The sequence below is a fragment of the Lepidochelys olivacea genome (genome assembly GCF_965140295.1).
Source record: "Lepidochelys olivacea isolate rLepOli2 genome assembly, chromosome: 1".
NCBI classification, from domain to species: domain Eukaryota; kingdom Metazoa; phylum Chordata; order Testudines; family Cheloniidae; genus Lepidochelys; species Lepidochelys olivacea.
In genome coordinates, this window is record NC_140411.1 from 143,332,141 (window position 1) to 143,350,584 (window position 18,444).

Below are 18,444 nucleotides of genomic sequence, written 5' to 3' on the forward strand. Positions count from 1 at the left end.
TTAGCAGGCTTCCCGCTTCTGATGTACTTAAAAAAATGTTTGCTATTACTTTTTGAGTCTTTGGCTAGCTGTTCTTCAAATTCTTTTTTGGCCTTCCTAATTATATTTTTACACTTCACCTGCCAGAGTTTATGCTCCTTTCTATTTTCCTCACTAGGATTTAACTTCCACTTTTTTAAAGGCTGCCTTTTTGCCTCTCACTGCTTCTTTTACTTTGTTGTTTAGCCATGGTGGCACATTTTTGGTTCTCTTACTATATTTTTTAATTTGGGGTACACATATAAGTTGAGCCTCTATTATGGTGTCTTTAAAAAGTTTCCATGCAGCTTGCAGGGATTTCACTTTTGGCACTGTACCTTTTAATTTCTGTTTCACTAACCTCCTCATTTTTGTGTAGTTCCCCTTTCTGAAATTAAATGCTACAGTGTTGGCCTGCTGTGATGTTTTTCCCAACACAGAGATGTTAAACTTAATTATATTAGGGTCACTGTTACCTAGGATATTCACCTTTTGGACCAGATCCTGTGCTCCACTTAGGACTAAATCAAGAATTGCCTCTCCTCTTGTGGGTTGCAGGACTAGCTGCTCCAAGAAGCAGTCCTTTAAGGTTCCATTCTTTAAGCCTCCAATAAATGTCTAATAATAATAATTCTTTAGATTCTGGTTAGAGTACAACTGGTTACCAGTGTCACTTAGATTTTTGGGGCTATCTGGGTTGCAATACAGCGAGCCTATCTTGCAGCTGTGAGCCATGTGATGGGGAGAATTTGACACCTTCCTTTTACCAGAAACATTATATTGCCTCTTATATATGGCAAGGCAGAAAATTATTTTGATGTCTGCCACGGTTATATACAGTATAGTCCTGATTATCCGAATAGCACGGGGAACATAGATTTTATTTGGATAATCGGGAGCTTAGATAATAGAGCGAATAGGAGACATTCGGCCTTTTAGTCCTCCTCCTCGCAGTTCTGGCTGGGGTGGTAGGGAGGGTCTCTGCTCTGCCCCTCCCAGACTACAGCCTCCCCATCCGATCTCCGCACCTCTTGCCTGCAGGGATCCGATATCACTGGCCCTGCAGCAGCACCCTCTGTTGCTCCTTTGTCATGGCCTGCACATTCACTCCCATGCCAGCAGGGCTGCAGAGGGCCTCTTGTGCTGCTGCAGAAGCCACTGAGAAGCAGGGTGGCCTCTCCCATGTCTGGGGCCTTGTCCTCCTTACAGTCCTGGCTGGGGGTCTCTGCTGTGTTACCCAAACATCTGCATTATTCAAATCCCTTCCTTCTCCCCCAGCATGAGACAGATGCTGGGGGACAAGGAAGGGATTCGACTAATGCAGAGGTTTAGGCAATAGGATTTCAGATAAATGGGCGTATATTCTATAAGGTTTTGAGGTGAGTCGCAAAGTTCCTTTCTTCTGATGTTGACAAAGGATGTATATGTTGTTTATCTTCACTTTCTCTTGAAGAACAAGATGGCTGCTAATATCAGTGGTACTGTATTTATTCTTTATAGCAAACAAATACTTTTTGTAATTCTCACAAAACAATTAAAGCTGCACACCCTAAACGCTTTGTGAGTGCTGAGTATCATCTTGACCTCCTGCACTTCAGAAAAAACACTGGTTACCAAGACACAGTATACCAACCAACCAAGGTTTGAGTCTTTCAACGCACTCACCAATTTTTCAGATTCTTTTCAAGCATATTTGCACTATATCTTTTCATACTAGTAACAGGAAACTCTTGCACTATAACAACATACATATGTGAGGTCTCCAAAACCAGTGAATGCTAATCTTCCTATTGGTTTAACAACCCAAAGAATTTCATCTTTATGCTGTAATATTGTATCCCTTTTCTGTTCTTTAGAAGGTTTTTATAACTTCCCTGACATTCCATGTCATCCTCATATGTTTCCAGCTTTAGTCACTCTACCCATTGCTTATGCACACATTAAAAAATGTTCTGATCTTCATTATGAAACCCACCATATCTAAAGGAGCTATGCTGGGGGATTCCATGTTACATGCAATTTCATTTATTACATTATTAAATATGCTTCAGAAGTTAATGCAGTCCTTCTTTTAGCATCTGAATTTACAAGCCACTCACGAGAAGATGGTGCTTGAACATTCTGCCATATTGGGCCATATTGCAAAGATTAGTCATTTATTCCATATTGTATGCATGTCTGGTTTAGATAGTATTCCAGATTATTGGACAGATTGTCAGCTACTGTAAATTATTAACTGTTAGTTCTTCTATAACTATTATATAAATTATTCTATAACTCTGTTAGTTAATGCACATTTCATGAGATTGTCAGATTGCATTTTTCAGGAAATAGCATTTTCTGACAACAAAATTACCTATTAAAATGTAGTTTATGCCATTTGATTGTTTACAAAAACCAGTAATTTGCAAAAGGTAACCAAGCCATTAGTGCAAATTAACATAACTAAACATTAATTTAATTGAGTGCCATGAGGATTTTATTATTTCTTGGATGTTGGATAAAATGAGATCTTGCTAAAAGAAAAACCTTATTAGCTCTATTATCTAGTGTTCTGAGATCATAAGGCCTTTCCAGAAATGTTTCACTGGGTTGTGTGTGTGTTTGTTTGGTGGTTTGGGTTTGTTTGGGGTTCGTTTTATTTGTTTTGTTTTTTGTTTTTTCAGTGCACATTGGCTGCATTTAGTAGTAGTAAACTCTGAACTGAAGTAAAAACCATGGGTCATGCTTCACTGCAGTGCTTTTAACATATTTTAGGTTGGTCTTTGTGAGGAACTTAATGTAACACTTCGATAGTTCTTTGCAAAGGGTCCTTCTCTCTTCTAATTTAAGACATGAACAGTTCTGTGGGGCAGAATTAGTTGGTTTTTGTTTGTTTGTTTGTTTGTTTTTGCTTTAAGACTCCAGTTATTTTTATAAATGTATGGCAGCTATTAACTATTATAACTGAAAGTTTGTAATCTTTTATTCTGATTCACTTGTCTTCTCTCCTCCCCGTGATAACATTAATTAGAGGGTCATGTGAGATGTTCTGTAGTCACAGCAACAGTAACTTCGCAGCTAGCTACTGTTATTCCTAATGTAAAGTTATTTATGGTTCTTGTACATGATTTCAACTGTCAAAGGACAGTGCTGTGGTCCTTTTGAAGGAGAGCTTCAGCACATCATGATCTGATGTATGGTTAACATCCACTGAAATGCCTTGGAAACTGTTATTTGGAAACAGTTGCAAAAGATGCTGTCCCTCACTTGTCAAGAAAATATTCTATTTCCTTATCTCGAGTGTGCAAAGGAGGCATAGCAGGCTCTGAAACAGGAATATTAGCAGAATACATTTTTCAAGTAAGAACAGAGTGGTGGTCCCTCTCATTTTGTTGGATATTTAAGCATTAAAAATGCTGTTCATTAGCTTGGCAAGCAAGGGTTCTATGACCCTGGCAATGGAATTTTTTGGAGAAATAATTCCAGATTTACCTATGGGAGGTTGTCATGTTGGTTTAAAGCCTCAGTGATGGAGGAGTTGATGTAGTGTGAGCAGTTGGATAATGAACACACTGAGGGCCCCGTGGGGGGATGACGGGAGGTTGAAGCAGTGCATTGCTACAGGCAGTTGAATTCATTACTAGAATAAAAGAATATAGGTGCTTTTTTTTTAATTCATGCAGTTTATGGATGTGTTTTTTCGGATCTAAGTAGAAGTTAGAACTTTCAATGTGAATTCTGTTTTGATGCAACTGCCTTTCCCTCCCTCTGCTTCCCCAACACACAAAAAACAGGTTCTGGTGTGCTTCCATCTCTTTATACTATGCACTATAGGTAAACTTTACAACACATAATGGCATAATTAAACCCCTTTGTCTGTTCAGAAGTGAACCTGTTCTTTTGACTACTGGGTTTGATCTTTTTCCCCTGCTAGGATGCCAAATCAGGCCTTAAAGTGTTGCTTAAATCTCTGTAAAACAGTGTTTGTTCTTGAGAAATCAGAACAGCGGGAGTATCGGTAGGGTGACACATCTGTGAGCACCAGATTTAATAGGGCTTTGATTATCGCAAAAGTCTTTATTTTATAGAAGTTTGACATCTTCACTAAAGGTTTTCTTTTTGAAACAGAAACTTTGGTTCGGAAACAATTGTTCAACAGCAAAATTATAGCTCTTTGAAGACACTATGAATAGAAATATCAAAGAAATCAGCTGCTTTATATATAAAATATCATTGTCATGTATCTCTTTCAGATGGCTTATAACCTTTTAAAAGTAGCAAAGCCCAAAAAATTAACATGTTGTATTAGTATCACTGCTTTTTTTAAAAATATTATTTCAGATGGCTAAACAGAATTAACATGCTTGCTGCTGGCTGTGCAGAAAGAGAGAGGATCAAACAAGAACAAGGTACAGTGGTATTATTTTGTTTACTTCATTTAGCTCCCCTTAGGGTTGCCAGCCCTCCAGGATTGTCCTGGAGTCTCCAGGAATTACAGATTAATCTTTAATTAATGATTATGTCCTGTGATGAAACCTCCAGGAATACGTCCAACCAAATTTGCCAACCCTAGCTCCCTTTCTTGGCTGACTTATTCTTCATATTTTTCTGTGTGTCCCAGGTCCCATTCCCATCATCTAAGAAAAATTCATAAATGCGTTTCAGAGCTGCTGGGGAGTTGTTTGTTTTTCTTCACTCACAAGCAAAATCCTTTCAACAAGATTGAAGCTTGAGTTCACAGGAAAGAAATTTTCTTCTAAAGACTGTTGACTTAGGGTATATCTGCACTACAGTGGCACAGTTATGGCATTGCACCTGTGCCACTGTCGAGCCATAGTGTGTAGATGCTTCCTACTTTGACAGAAGGGCTTTTTCCACCAGTGTAATTAATCCCCTCTCCAAGAGGTGGTAGTTAGGTACAAAAAAGAATCCTTCTGAAGACCTAGGCCCACAGCATCTACACCGGTAGTTAGGTCAACCTGTCTATGATGTTTGGTGCAAACTTTTTCATAGCCCTGAGTGAGATAGCTAGGTTGATCTATTTTTTAAGTGTAGACAAAGCCTTAATTTGCTTACCCTTAAAGACTTACATTACATTACATTAAAGGCAGATTTACAATACCAGTATTTTCCCCACATACATTTGCAGTGTGCTGGCTTGTTAGCTTTGATGCTCAGCCTCTGCTGAGCAGCCAGTGTGATCTCTGGCACAAGAGTGGACATCTCACTAGGGTGAGAGGTAGCACGTTCTAGTAGACTAAACATAGTTCTGAGGAAAAGGAACTTCCATGTTCTAATCCTGTCTCATGCTGATTGCCTTGTGGCCTTGGCCAAGTCATTTAAACTTTCCACCTTCATTTCCCCATATGTTAAAAGGAACATTAAAATATTTACTTTCCTCCCAAGAGCACCATGATGATTAATTAGTTGGTATTTTAAAATGCTCTTTAAGTGCTAACACTAACCTGAAAGCACACACAACTTCCAGTAGTTGGGGATCAAGCTCTGTTGGACTGAGGAAGGAAGGGCCTCCAGAGAAAGGAAAGACAAGTGTCCTCCTTATCATAGGGTCATAGACCTCAGTGTGTTGTAGACATTTTAAGAAAATTGAGGCCTCAGACTATTTAAATTTAAAATGGCTTCCAAGGTAATTAAGGTCAGCAGTGAGACTCCCTCCTCCCACTTATTCCAGAAAGACATCCCTGGCAATTCTCATGAACGTTCCTTGTTATCTCTCTAACATCATTCCCTAGCATTGATTTATCATATGGGGTAGACAATGCCCTCTGTATTTGTTTGTGTATTTGCGTTTAAGCAGGGCAAGAGCTATGTAGCTAGAGGGAGCTGCAATTGCACATCCATCATTCACCAGAGTATAGGGTTTTTAGTTCAGTTGAGTGCCTTCATGGAGCCTCCCTTGACTGGAAGCACAAGGGCTGTTTTGTTTCTGAATAGTGTCCTTAATTACTAAAGGCATCAGGTTAACAAAATAAAAACAATCTATGATTTTAAGCATTTTTGCAGTATATGAAACTCTAAAGCCAAAATTGCTGTGATTCGGTGGCTCTGCCATTATTCAGCTACATGCTTGATTTTTCAAAAAGTCTTTTATTTCTATTCTGTTCAGTCTTCTGCAACAAGGGCTTTTAATACCATTGAAACAATTCAACAGCAATTGTCAAACCTGTTTCAATTAAGCATTGAATGGTTCTGAACCTACTGTGCATAAATATATCTCACGTTCTTTAGAGATGCACAAATCACTGAATTGTGGGTGAAGTTCTGGTGGAAATGTCCCTTTCTTCAAGTGAAACCTTCACAGAATACTATATATCAATATCAAAATTGTTCCACATTAAATGTAGTGAATGTTAATGACATGATAAGGGGCATCTTTGGACACACAAATTACTTTTTTCCCAATGTTATAAAATAGGGGAGAGGAATATTTATTTTTCATACCAGTAGAAAATAGGCAGTCCTCAACTTTATGATGTTCGATTTAAGATGAACATTTCTGAATTGACACCCTGATTCAACCTATGACCATTAATCCAGAAGGTTTCCAAAGCGTGCTCTAACCATTGATTATGTCCACCATTGAAATTCTATCATCTGTGGAGTAAAACCTGGCAATGGTTTAATAGTATCTTACAGATTTTAGGTAGTTAGAATGTAATCATTTATCCCAGTTAGGGATTAGGGCAGCACATTGATACTAACAATCGTTCTCTTGCTACAATAGTCATGATACCTTTAAAGATGACAAGAAGTCTTTTTGATTTGTTTTATCTAAAAGACGCCACCTACAGCAGCAGATTTCTTTCCAGACAGCAAAATTGCAGGTTGTCAGCCAAATTTAATTTTGACTAGTGAACTGCACAAAAGCATTGGTCAAATTCTATTTTTTGCTTTATACAAATCAAACGGCAACTAGGTGGGTGTTTTTAAAGAAAATTTTATCCTGTGTTGCTAAGTTTTAGCCTCACACTAAATATTTGAGCCAGAATATATAAGCCAGAAAAAACCGTGGGTTGCGATGGAATTGCTGACAGGCATTTCGCCATAAGCAGCTCCCTCAGGCTTTGCTGTAATACACATGCACATACTTGGATACAGACACTTTTTTTAAGAAGTAATTTGAGAGAGACTAAGACTCAAAGAGCTTGTAACTTTTTATTTTATTGTATTTTTTGCTCTTTCTCAGACTTAGGCCTCTGATCACGTGAAGGAAATTACTTGGGGATTTCTGTGTAGACATAATTACTTCAAGTTGGTGTTTTAATGATTCATGATACCTGTATTCATATTCAGTTGCTTTATGAGGACAGCGGCATGCCCGTCACAAATCAAGACAGACAAAATCATTCCAGGAAAACTGGCTTGTTATAAAAGCAACCATAAATTATTAGCACTTAAAAGTACACCAAAACCAAAGGGAAATAGTTTACAGTAAGATCTTATTTTCCTTTAAAAAGTGAATAGCTTTTATTATATCTTTTATACCCTTAAATATGGTATTAGGTACAGTATATTTTTAATTGGATAGTACATTGATCAACCCAATAAAATCTGTAAGTAAGGGCTATGTGATGTATGAACTTCAAATTTAAATTAACAAAAGGTTGAAAATATCAAATAGCTTATGTTACAGCAAGAACCACTCTTTATCAATATATCAAAGGGGACTAGAACCATGTAATATACTTCTTTGGACCTATATTTGGTGAAGAAGGTAGAATTACCAACAAAAAACTATAGACTAAGCTATTCTACTGTACTGCCTAAATACCAGGTGCTGATACAGAGAAAAACTGAGTGGTGATATATAACCAGTGGTCAAAATTGCACATCACATGAAAGTGGCAACGTTGTTCAACTTAAATTGGCGTGGCAGTCAGTGGGTGTGCAAAATAATTGTCACTCTCATGCATCTTGTATTATAATGTGGAGTTCAAACTCAGGGAGTGGTGCCCACATATGATGCCCACACATGTTTGGGATGGTGCATATGTAAGATACAATCTGTGCTTTATCTTGAACTCTTAGTCCGGGAGTATAATGCAGTAAAATCTCATTCGGTGGGCAGGTTAGTGATAGAAAGCTAAGGGAGATATCATTTGATTCGTAAAAATCTACCGAATCATAATTTCAATGGTGTCACCCTCTGTGGCATGGCAGGGGAGAATCATTGCCCTCCTGGCTCCCAGCTCCAGGTCATCCAGTTGGTGGAAATTTTGATAATATAATGTCATCAGAAATTAGTCAAATTGGGTATCATTTGAAAGCCCTTTTTCTCCCGAACACGGTGGTGCCAAATGTGACAAATCTAGAATATTTATGTAGATATATATTTGTGCAAATATTTAAAACTCAACTCTTTTTGAATTATTCTTTAATACAGGTATGCATTGCGCACATAAAAAAAACATTAATCTTGGGTAATCCTAGGGAAGCATGCCTTGTGTAGGACTGAAAACATTTCTTTATCAAAGACATCGTCGGTGTCATCTCTGTCTGTGGCACCACTGCTAGACACGTCACATTGATCCTCATCCACACCATATTCACATGTCCCCGTGGAAGGCAGGCTGCTGGCCAAACATTTGCAGGGTGGTGAGGATTTGGTCTTTGCACCCTACTATTTGATTAGCTGAAGGATTGATTTGGGAGCGCCTGGTATTTCACACACAACTGGTGTGATCAGTCCATCTTCCCAGACCTAAGGGGAGAGTAATTTTGGATGCATTTGATCATCCTGGAGCCATCCTATTGCTTGATAATTTGCCCTCTTGATAGCAGGTATAAATGCACCCCCTTGTTGGTGGCAATTTTTCTCCATCTGTCTGCTTCTTGGAAAACATCTGCCAACATCGCTCTGCAATTGTCCTAATGTTGGTCTTTGTAAACTCGGCATATGAACAACTCTGGTGCATTTATGCTCAGCTGGTCCGAGAACCATCAGAGTGCGGAGAGAGTCTTCGAAGGCTGAATCAAATGCCAAGATAATTTAATCTTTCCAGCCAACCTTCAAGTAGTGTCACAACCTGAAAGAGCATGGAAATCTGGTAGGTGTGGTGACTTAAAATGGTCTGAGCGATACGAGTACATCTCTGAGGGATATGCAGTGATTCTGGTCCCCAGCAGCAGGCACCAAAACAGAATCTTGTAAAAAGTCTTGGTTAGCATCTCACAGAGAGTACTAGAACATCTTTGTCTTGTGCAAAGATCCAGAGTTTCGAAGCACCTCCCTCAGTGGTATTGTTGGGCATGCAAGATATTTTTAGTGTCAGCTTCCTCACGAAAACTATGAATACTCTCCACTGAACAGTATAAGGTAGCAGTTTCATTACACCATGCAATGATGAAATTCCTTGAGCAATGAATTCTTTACATGCTGGATCATTTTTCCTGCAAGGCATGCAGTTAACTCATCCTTTATGCGAGTATGAGACACTAGCTTCTTCATTGTGACATTGGAGATGTTCATGGAGTCATTGTACTGGTCATACCTTGGAGTCACCTCTTTCTGGTAATATTTTTAATTGATTCCTCTGCATGTGTGTTAAACATGAAGTGGTTTTTGTCATAGGTCCAGTATTTTCTCTGTAGCCACATAATGAAGTATTCAACCACATCCTGGCAGGTGTTAACAGTTTCTGGTTTATTGAGAGCTCGTACCTCAGCCATGCCATCTATGATTGCTACCCTGAAAGGCCTTTGCTGGTATGAGGTACCAGTCACATTGTCAGTAGGTGCTGGCTTAGGAAGACCATGCAAGATGTGCATTAGTTTGCTTTTCATATGTCAACATGCATTGTTCAGCCACATTCAAACATTGATTGTGTTACCATGGATAATTTGTCCTTTCTCAAAGTCTCACATAGATGAACATCACACTCAGATCTGGACAGGACCAGGAGATGAGCAAACAATGACCTATCTGTGGTTAGCTTTTTGCATTCGAGAACAGCTTTAGTCTATTCTTCTTGATTGGAGCCCATAAATTGACAGAGCCTTGGGTAATTCTTTGGGTTGTGAAGGCTTCATACAAATCATGACTCAAAGTATCCATTCAACTGACATCTTTATCTATCTCGTCACTGAAGACTGCTTTCCTCATGATATTAATGAGCTCTGGTCCATCAGACACAAAGGGGTTGCTAGTATGAGTAAGCTCATTTGTAGCTTTAAAATTGCCCCTTCTTGGCACTGAAAGAGTCTAATGAATCTAGGTGGTGCTTGGTTACGTCTGGGGAAGTCATCCCAATCATGTACCCTATTAACTTTACTTTCCATACAACATTTTCACTCAAAGTGACTGCTTCATACAGTTTCTCATTTGCCTCACATGTTGAAACTGTGCTTAATGAATGCCTTTGGGCTTCCAGCTTACCACAGAAAAAGCAGTTGTTCTTCTCAAAATGCATACCATGGGACCGAGGATAAGGTGAGTCTCACCCAGAGCTGGCACTTGTCCCAGTATATTCAACATTTTCCTGTTGTTCAATGTACTTCCTTTCCAATCATGCCAAAATCAGTTTGCAGGTGAATTTCTTATAGTGTGTAAGATGCCATCGAGCACTGTATTTAACCAGGTCCTTCATGTTGGTATTCTCCAATGATTCAGCTACTGGTTGGTACTCTGTCTTCCCACTGATACCTAAAAATGATCAAGACCAAAGTAAAAACAAGAAGGTGTTTGTAATAAATTACTTTGTGATTGTAATTAATTATGTTATATAATGTATGTTATGTAACTATGCTCATACCATTTACAGATGGATTCCAATGATTTCTGGCTGGATGTCGACCTCTTAACTAGAGCCTCATTACAACTCTTTTCACATAATAAACAAAGCTGATAAACAATACTACTGAACCACTTCTGTTTTTGCTGATGATGGCAAATCAATTAGAAGTACTCCTTCCATGTATAGTAATCTGTAATCATTGTGTTTGTGGGTGAAAGAGTTTTCAAATGATACCCAACTTGACCCATTTCTGATGATATTGTATTATCAAAACTTCCATCACCCAGAGGACCCAGAGTGAGGGGCAGCGAGGATGACCACCTAGGATGACACCATAGAAATTATAATTCTTTAGATTTTTACAAATTAAATGACACCTCCCTTACCTTTCTATCATTGCTTGCCCACAGAATTATAGATTACAAAGGCTGTTTTTTATAATTTCTTTTTCTCTGTTGCCCACTTACCAAATAGGTGCAAATTAGACCCCATTTTGTGGCCAATTTAAGTCTAATATGCAATTTACATCACCACTAAATTTGGCCCAAGGACTTCCATGTCCATTGCACTTGCTGAATTTGGCTCATTATCTTATCAGTCACATTTTTGCTGTGATAACAAGGTGGTAGGAACCTTACCAATATGCCTAAAACAGAGACAGATTCCTGTCTTACCTCCCATACAACCGATTCCCACTGGAAATCATGTCAAAAAGCATGAAGAACTGTGAGAAATTCATGAAAAGACTATACCTGACTATACAGGTGATAGGATTTTTTGTTTGTTTATTGTTAGCTAAGTTTGTTAGCGTTAATGTTGCTTCATAACTCAAGGATACTAGCAAGTTAATATTTTTTTCATTTTTTTTTCTACTTGAAGTATAGTTTCAACAGACTCCAACCAATTTTTGTCCTATTTTATTTGGCAAATGTTGATGTAGTAATTTTGTGTAGAGCCGAACATTTTATAGAGTACTATGGGTATTTTGTACAAATGCCACATTTATCATTTATATACTATACAGTTTGTATTCACAGTGTTTCAGCAGATTAGTATGTAATCTGCTGAAGATGGAGTGGTACGTTAGATCTATAAAAAATGTTTTGAAGTCTGTCTTCTTTAGATTGTAAGAACTTTAAATTATTGTGGTTGTCATTTATGAAGTCAGCAGTTGAAAATGCTTATTTCATAGTGGTATCTGAGGTTTGTCTTGGCATTTGTTTTCTTGAAAGATAGTGTGTGTATATATATGTATCAAGATAGTTTAATTTTTGGATCTGACATGTACACAACCTTTTAGATTACTGGAGTGAGAGTGATAAGGAAGAAGCAGACACTCCATCAACACCCAAACAAGACAGTCCACCACCCCCATACGATACATACCCACGACCTCCTTCGGTAAGTCATCTACGGTTACTTATTTGGAAATGTGTTTGGCATAAAGCATCAGTTTTGCCTACTTGAATTATTTCTTGTGAGATTAAAAAAAATCTGTAAGTATAAAACTCTTTCAAAAGAACAAATTTCATTATCTCAGTCCTTGATAAAATGTTTGCATTCATCTCAGGGAGGTAAAAAAAAGATCATAAAACACATTTTTAGTCACAACCTGTTTCTGATCAAAATTAAGATCATGATGATTGTGTATCTTTTTAAATGTATAGTTTTCCTGAATTTCAAAACCTCCATTTTATTAGTGGTCAGGAAATAGCCCTAGCTGGAAAATAGATAAAATATGGATTAGCACCAGTTAACAGGGGCACAAAGGTGTCATTTGTAAGGCTGAAATTTTGTCCAGGGGCAGGAAAGGAAGCTGTGATTTAATAATCATGTCTTGCATAGCTGCAGAGAAAAGAATCTGTGTTCTCTACAAGGAGAAGGGAAAATCAGGGAGAGAAGACTGCTATGCCATAAACTTAAAAATAAATAAACAAAGAACACACACAAAAATAAAACCTGTTGCTCCTAAATAGCCTGCGTGAACATGGAAGGCAACAAGGATGACATTTATAGGGCTACGGTTCAGTGAAATACTCAGTTTAAAAAAAAATAGTGGGTTGATGATGCTTTTCTCCTTTAAAAAAACCCCAAAGATGTTATAGTACTTTACTTCCCAGTCCACTGCTTTATTGAAAACATTCATTAAACAACACAACTTACTAACATTAGAACAGGCCCAGGGAAGCAAATTTTATTTGTGACAATTAGAAATAAGAGGACAACCAGCACTGCTATCTCCACCAATGTGTACAAAACCCTGGTTTTGTGAGGACACATAACCTTGCTCACCAGACAAAGTTAGTTCAGTCATAGAATTCTTTCCATCCCCTCTTATGACACCATTTCTAGGACCACTCCACTGCACAAAACAGAACCTATTCACTCAAGTAGCACCCCAATTACCCTAGGTAACATTCAGAGGTTCTTCCTAAACACACAATGATTGTGCTGTCAAGTGTACACATCAAGCAACAACCTTTTAAGTAGAAAAATGAACTCTATCTCCAGAAAAGCTTCAGTAGTTATCTAACATACAAGTTCTGTCTCCAGTGATTACAGTTGTTTTGTTTGTGAAAACGTGTGTATATTTATAAATTAAAACAAAAAAGTAAATTCTGTTCAGTTTCTTCTCCCAGCAGTAGTTAACATAAAGCTAGATTATGAAGCTCGAACTCAGACCGCCTTCAGAATTTTTAAATTCTGTCGATGTACAGAGAAACAATTGACTAGTGGATCTTTAAAAATTGAATAAACAAAAGTAGGAGTACAAAACAAGACAAAATTTCAAATTCCTGGTTTCAGAGATGTATGAGTTATCGGAGTGCAAAATGTTGGATTGGAGCATATGGGGGAAGTATTTTTTTCCTGGCTGTATAACTTAAAGGACATTTTTATGTATACTCTCCAAAGCATTCACCTTTGCACTGAGTCCAAGCACTGAAAACTTCATCCCAAAGAAATTTGTTTAAGGAGTTACATGCAACTAAATAAGGTTGAAGTGGAATTTGGATGTCATCTGAAGATAGTACTCACAAGCTAATACAGGGCCAGAGTTTCCCACGCTTGTACATGCTCAGTAGTGATTTACTCTGTGAATAATGTGAGTAATCCCATGGAGTCTATAGGGCCGTTGTGCATGTAAGGAGCATTCAATGTTAGTAAGAATCTTATCCACAGTAATTGTGTTTGTGTGTGTGTATCTGTATGGTAAATTTACATATATATATTTATATGCAGAGACAAAATATGACCATAGGAGACCAAACTAGTTAGTCTGGTAATACATGCCCTCAGGATTAGAGTGAATACGACACCTGCGTATTTATTATTAGTAGATGTGAATGTATTTTAATCTAAAAACAACATTAATATTCATTTTGTAGATGAGCTGTGCAAGCCCTTTCGTGGAACCAAAACACAGCCGACTTTCATCTACAGAAACTTCCCAGTCACAGTCTTCGCATGAAGAGTTCCGTCAAGAAGCAGTAGGAAGCACCACTGAATCACCTGTACGCAAAACAGCCAGTCAGCGACGTTCCTGGCAGGATTTAATAGAGACGCCACTGACAAGCTCGGGACTGCACTACCTTCAGACTCTGCCCCTTGAGGATTCAGTGTTCTCTGACTCAGTTGTAATCTCTCCAGAACACAGGCGGCAGTCAACTCTTCCAACTCAAAAGTGCCACCTACAGGATCACTATGGTCCATTTCCCTTGGTAGAGGGTGAGAGAAAGCAAGTGCTAAATGGGAATGGGGGCAAGCCCCGTAGTTTTACTCTGCCTCGGGATAGTGGGTTCAACCACTGCTGTCAGAACCTTTCAGTTAGTGCTTCTGATCACCAGGAAGATGTACAACAGAAAAAGTTAGATGAGGAGGAGGAAGAAGGGAAAGCAGCAGCAGAAAACCAAGAAGATAAAAGTAAGTATTGAATATTCTCTATGGCTATTCAAGATTTCTATTTAAATAACGTACAAGTTGAAAGTATTTTCCTCTTTAATTAAAACAAAAAGAATAGTCTCTTTAATTTTCTTTTAAAATTTAACAGTTTACCCTTGTTGCAGATGCAATTGAAATGACCTTTCTGATTTGTTTTTTGTACAGTTCCCTAATAACTAACAGAATGATGAGTCATGTACCTTAGATTTCAGAACACCCATTGTTACAGAACAGAATTACTATTTCCTTGGAGTAATTTTTAGTTTTAAATGTTAATGGATTTTGTTTCTCTTTCCTTTCCATTTCTACTCACTTTCCATCTCGACTAACATACTCATGCCTTTGAGACGTATTTGGTGGACTTTCCAGTTCAGAACCTGCTCCTGTTGAAGTCAATAACAAAACTCCCACTAAATTCAATAGTGCAAGACAAGGCCCTAAGTGCTTAGTGTGTAGGTTGTAGAATCCTGACAAGACAGCTGAACAGGTTGTGACTAGTTCAGAAAATAAATAGCATATGTTTTCACCAGTTCTTCACCATTTTCTAACATGCAATTTGAAAGATAAAAATCCAAGAAACAATTTATGAAACAAGAACTTCAGAGAAGATATCTACATGAACAACTGGGATAAAAATCCACCTGAAACAGCATAACCACTTCTGTCATGGCACATTAGCTTGTCTTGAGATCAGCTTTTTTGTCAGAGTAATCCAAATTAACCTCTAGAACGGGGATTTCAGAGGAACCTTCTCCCCACACATGCATACACCGGTATCAGACAAATCTACCCCTTATCTGTTTCATGAACTATCCATCACCATTATTTATAGAGCTTTTTAACATATGTTGGCTATCAAAGTTCATTTACCAACCATCTTGAAGGGCCAGCAAACAAGGGCTGCATCAGTTAGTTATGGGGTTATGCTACAATTAAGTTATCTGTAGGAGTGAAGAAGGCAGATAACCTACCAGCCTCTTGAAGGAACTGTGGTTGCTACTAACCTGGATCCCTCGAAATGTGTAGAGGGCCTGTTGGCAGAGTTGGCATGAATAAGGAGTTTGAAAATGGTAGAGGCAGTGAGGTGGGAAAGAGTAAAGACGTTTCACAAAACAGACAAAAAAAATATCCATTAAACTGTAAACCTAACAGTACTGCTGAATATTGGAATTAGTGTTGAATTTTTTTTTATTCTCCATGGCAGATGTGAGTTTTGCTCTATATTTATGTTTTTAATTGATAGATACTAGATATTCTGTTATATGCATCTGGCTTTTAATTAATCCGGTGCCATTTTTTTAAGGAAAATTGTCATTTCAGCTCATCTGCAGCACCTTTCAAACATTTACATTTAATAGGGTAACATTTGGGCTACTAAAGCGTCAGAACTTAAGATGTCTGATGCAGTTAGCTATATGATTAAACTCCATCACCCAGAGACAAAACATGTTACCCTAACTACTTTTACCCCGGGAATTTGGCCTTCAAATGAGCTTTTAATGGTAGCAATAAAAATGACAAAAGCCTCCTAATTTATGAAAGGAAAAGAATAGCAGCACTGACACTACTAGGGGCAGCTTAGAGTCTTTGTTATGGACCCTGTGTTCTTAGGTGATTTAAAGTTCAGTTGCAAAGCTTTTTGTCATTGCATTTTAAACCACACAGCAATAATAAAGGGACACACTTTGGATTAACGGGCCAGAATCTGGACTACCTTCTCCCCACCCCATCCCACCCCCATTTCCAGCCCCTTCTCCAAAATTGACACGTATGTTTCCATTTTGAAAGGGTCTTCTTGACAAGCTCATGTTGGGTTTTTTTGTTTTGTTGCGTTTTAATTTTAGGAAAGCAAGTAATTACCAAAGGAGTGATCATTTCAGAGAAGTTAATGACTAGCTAGGGGAGCAAAATGCTCATGATGAATTATTAACCGTGAGAATATAAAAATGTGAAGAAAATATCAAGTAGCATGTTGAAAAGTTTGAACTGCTTGTTGCTATGGCTACAGTGTTCTGTTTATAGGACTGGCCTTTTCCTGTGCGCTAACCAATAGACAGACAGGATTTTATTGCCAACCTTCTTGCAAAATGTAGAATCTCAGTTTCTGAACTGTGGTGATACAAACTTGCTCAAAACATTGAGTTTTCTGAGATGATAGGTGCATTTGTGCGTGTTGCACCATTGGCCCTGCTTTCTCCATTGTTGTGAGAAAGCAAAAAATTGAAATTGACAAGATTCATTCTTTCAGAACAGAGAGAGAGAGAACAATAACCCCTAGTTCTCATATACAGTGTTACCTTTAGAGACAATCCAAGTTGGGATTCAGATGACCCTGTACCTTGCAATAGATTCTTTAGATTAGTACCCTAATGAATCTCAAATAGTTATGATCTATTGGATAAATTGTGTGTGTTAAAGTTGCATCATTTCTATTGATTTTGGATAATAAATACAACTCCTTTGCAACTGTTAACATGTGAGTTAAATGTCATTGCTGGAAGTTTGTCTTTGGGTCTTTTTGTTTCATTTGTTTTTAATTCCCACCATTAAAAAATACAAAAAATAAAATCAACTAATTTTAAACGACAATCCCCGATCCCATGTTTTTGAAAAATATTGTTCAGACAACTGCACACAGCTTAGGAATTCAGTGCTTTGTTTATGACTCTTGGTCAGATCATCAGCTAGTGTAAATTGGCATCGCTCTGTTGACTTCTGTGGAGCTCCACTGATTTATGACAGCTGAGGATCTGTCCCTGTGTCTTTAAATCGCTATTTCATGCCCAGAGTAGGCATTGCAGGTACACTGCAATGGATGATTTTGTGTACCTGCTCTGCTACTATAGCTTGATACATTGTGGTGAGTTTAAGATGCTGAATGCCCTTTCCTATGTTGGTTTGTTAGAACATTAACTGTATTCTGTACAATCTCTATATTTTTACTCCTTGTTACAGCACATTAACATTGTACTGGTAATCTCTAATTGGGTTATCATTTTTATTTCCTTAATGAATCATTTAGTCTTTCTTTCTCTGTATTGACATTGTCTTGTGATTATTGTTATTTTTAAACCGGAGTTTATCTCCTGTGGTGTATGTATATACGTGCATGTTTTCACTTCTGAGATTATTACGCAGGCAGACATTGTTCAGGGGTGATTCTTTGGAACACGTAGGATCCTCATTGGGAGCAAACCGCCTCTTGTTTTGTTCTAAAGCAGGCTGCACATGATGAATGTATTAATTGGTAATGGCAAAACACATTACGTATCCGTGTTTAAGTCACAAAGGACAAGTCCTGCCTTCTCAGATTTGCCTCACTGTAGATGGAGGTAATAGAATTAGACAGTTATGCATCACATCACTGCCACCCACTCTCCTTCAGGCCTAAAGTTTATCTGTACGTTTTGACATGGATTTTACCACAGGATGCCAAAGAGCACCTAAAGTTGTTCTTGACAGAACAGTTTATTTGCTTTTTGCCTCTAAAAAGCTTACTTCATTTTTACTTTGTTTACTATTTGAAAGTTAGTTTTGTATGGTTATTCTCTCATTTTCATAGGGCCAATGATTTTGTGGGAGAAGGTGGATTTACTAATCTTAATATTTAGCATGTAATAAACACGAATGCTCTGCAGCAGCAAATTGAGCATAGCTCCTACTGACTTGGCCAGAGGGAATGCTCCCTTCCTGCTCATTCACTAAAACTATCTTCTATGGACCACAAGAGGACCAGTTGGAGTCTCTGCTG

At 38.0% G+C, this 18,444-nt stretch overlaps 1 protein-coding gene across 3 annotated transcripts in view; it reads left to right on the forward strand.

The window, feature by feature from the left end:
* CNKSR2 (connector enhancer of kinase suppressor of Ras 2) overlaps positions 1-18,444 on the forward strand; it is a 377,815-nt gene that overhangs the window by 295,311 nt on the left and 64,060 nt on the right. For all 3 annotated transcript variants that reach the window (XM_084643098.1, XM_084643099.1, XM_084643100.1), the window contains 3 exons: positions 4,342-4,409; positions 12,055-12,155; positions 14,141-14,675. In XM_084643098.1, coding sequence (XP_084499224.1) covers positions 4,342-4,409; positions 12,055-12,155; positions 14,141-14,675 — 704 coding nt within the window. The remainder of the gene's footprint in view (positions 1-4,341; positions 4,410-12,054; positions 12,156-14,140; positions 14,676-18,444) is intronic.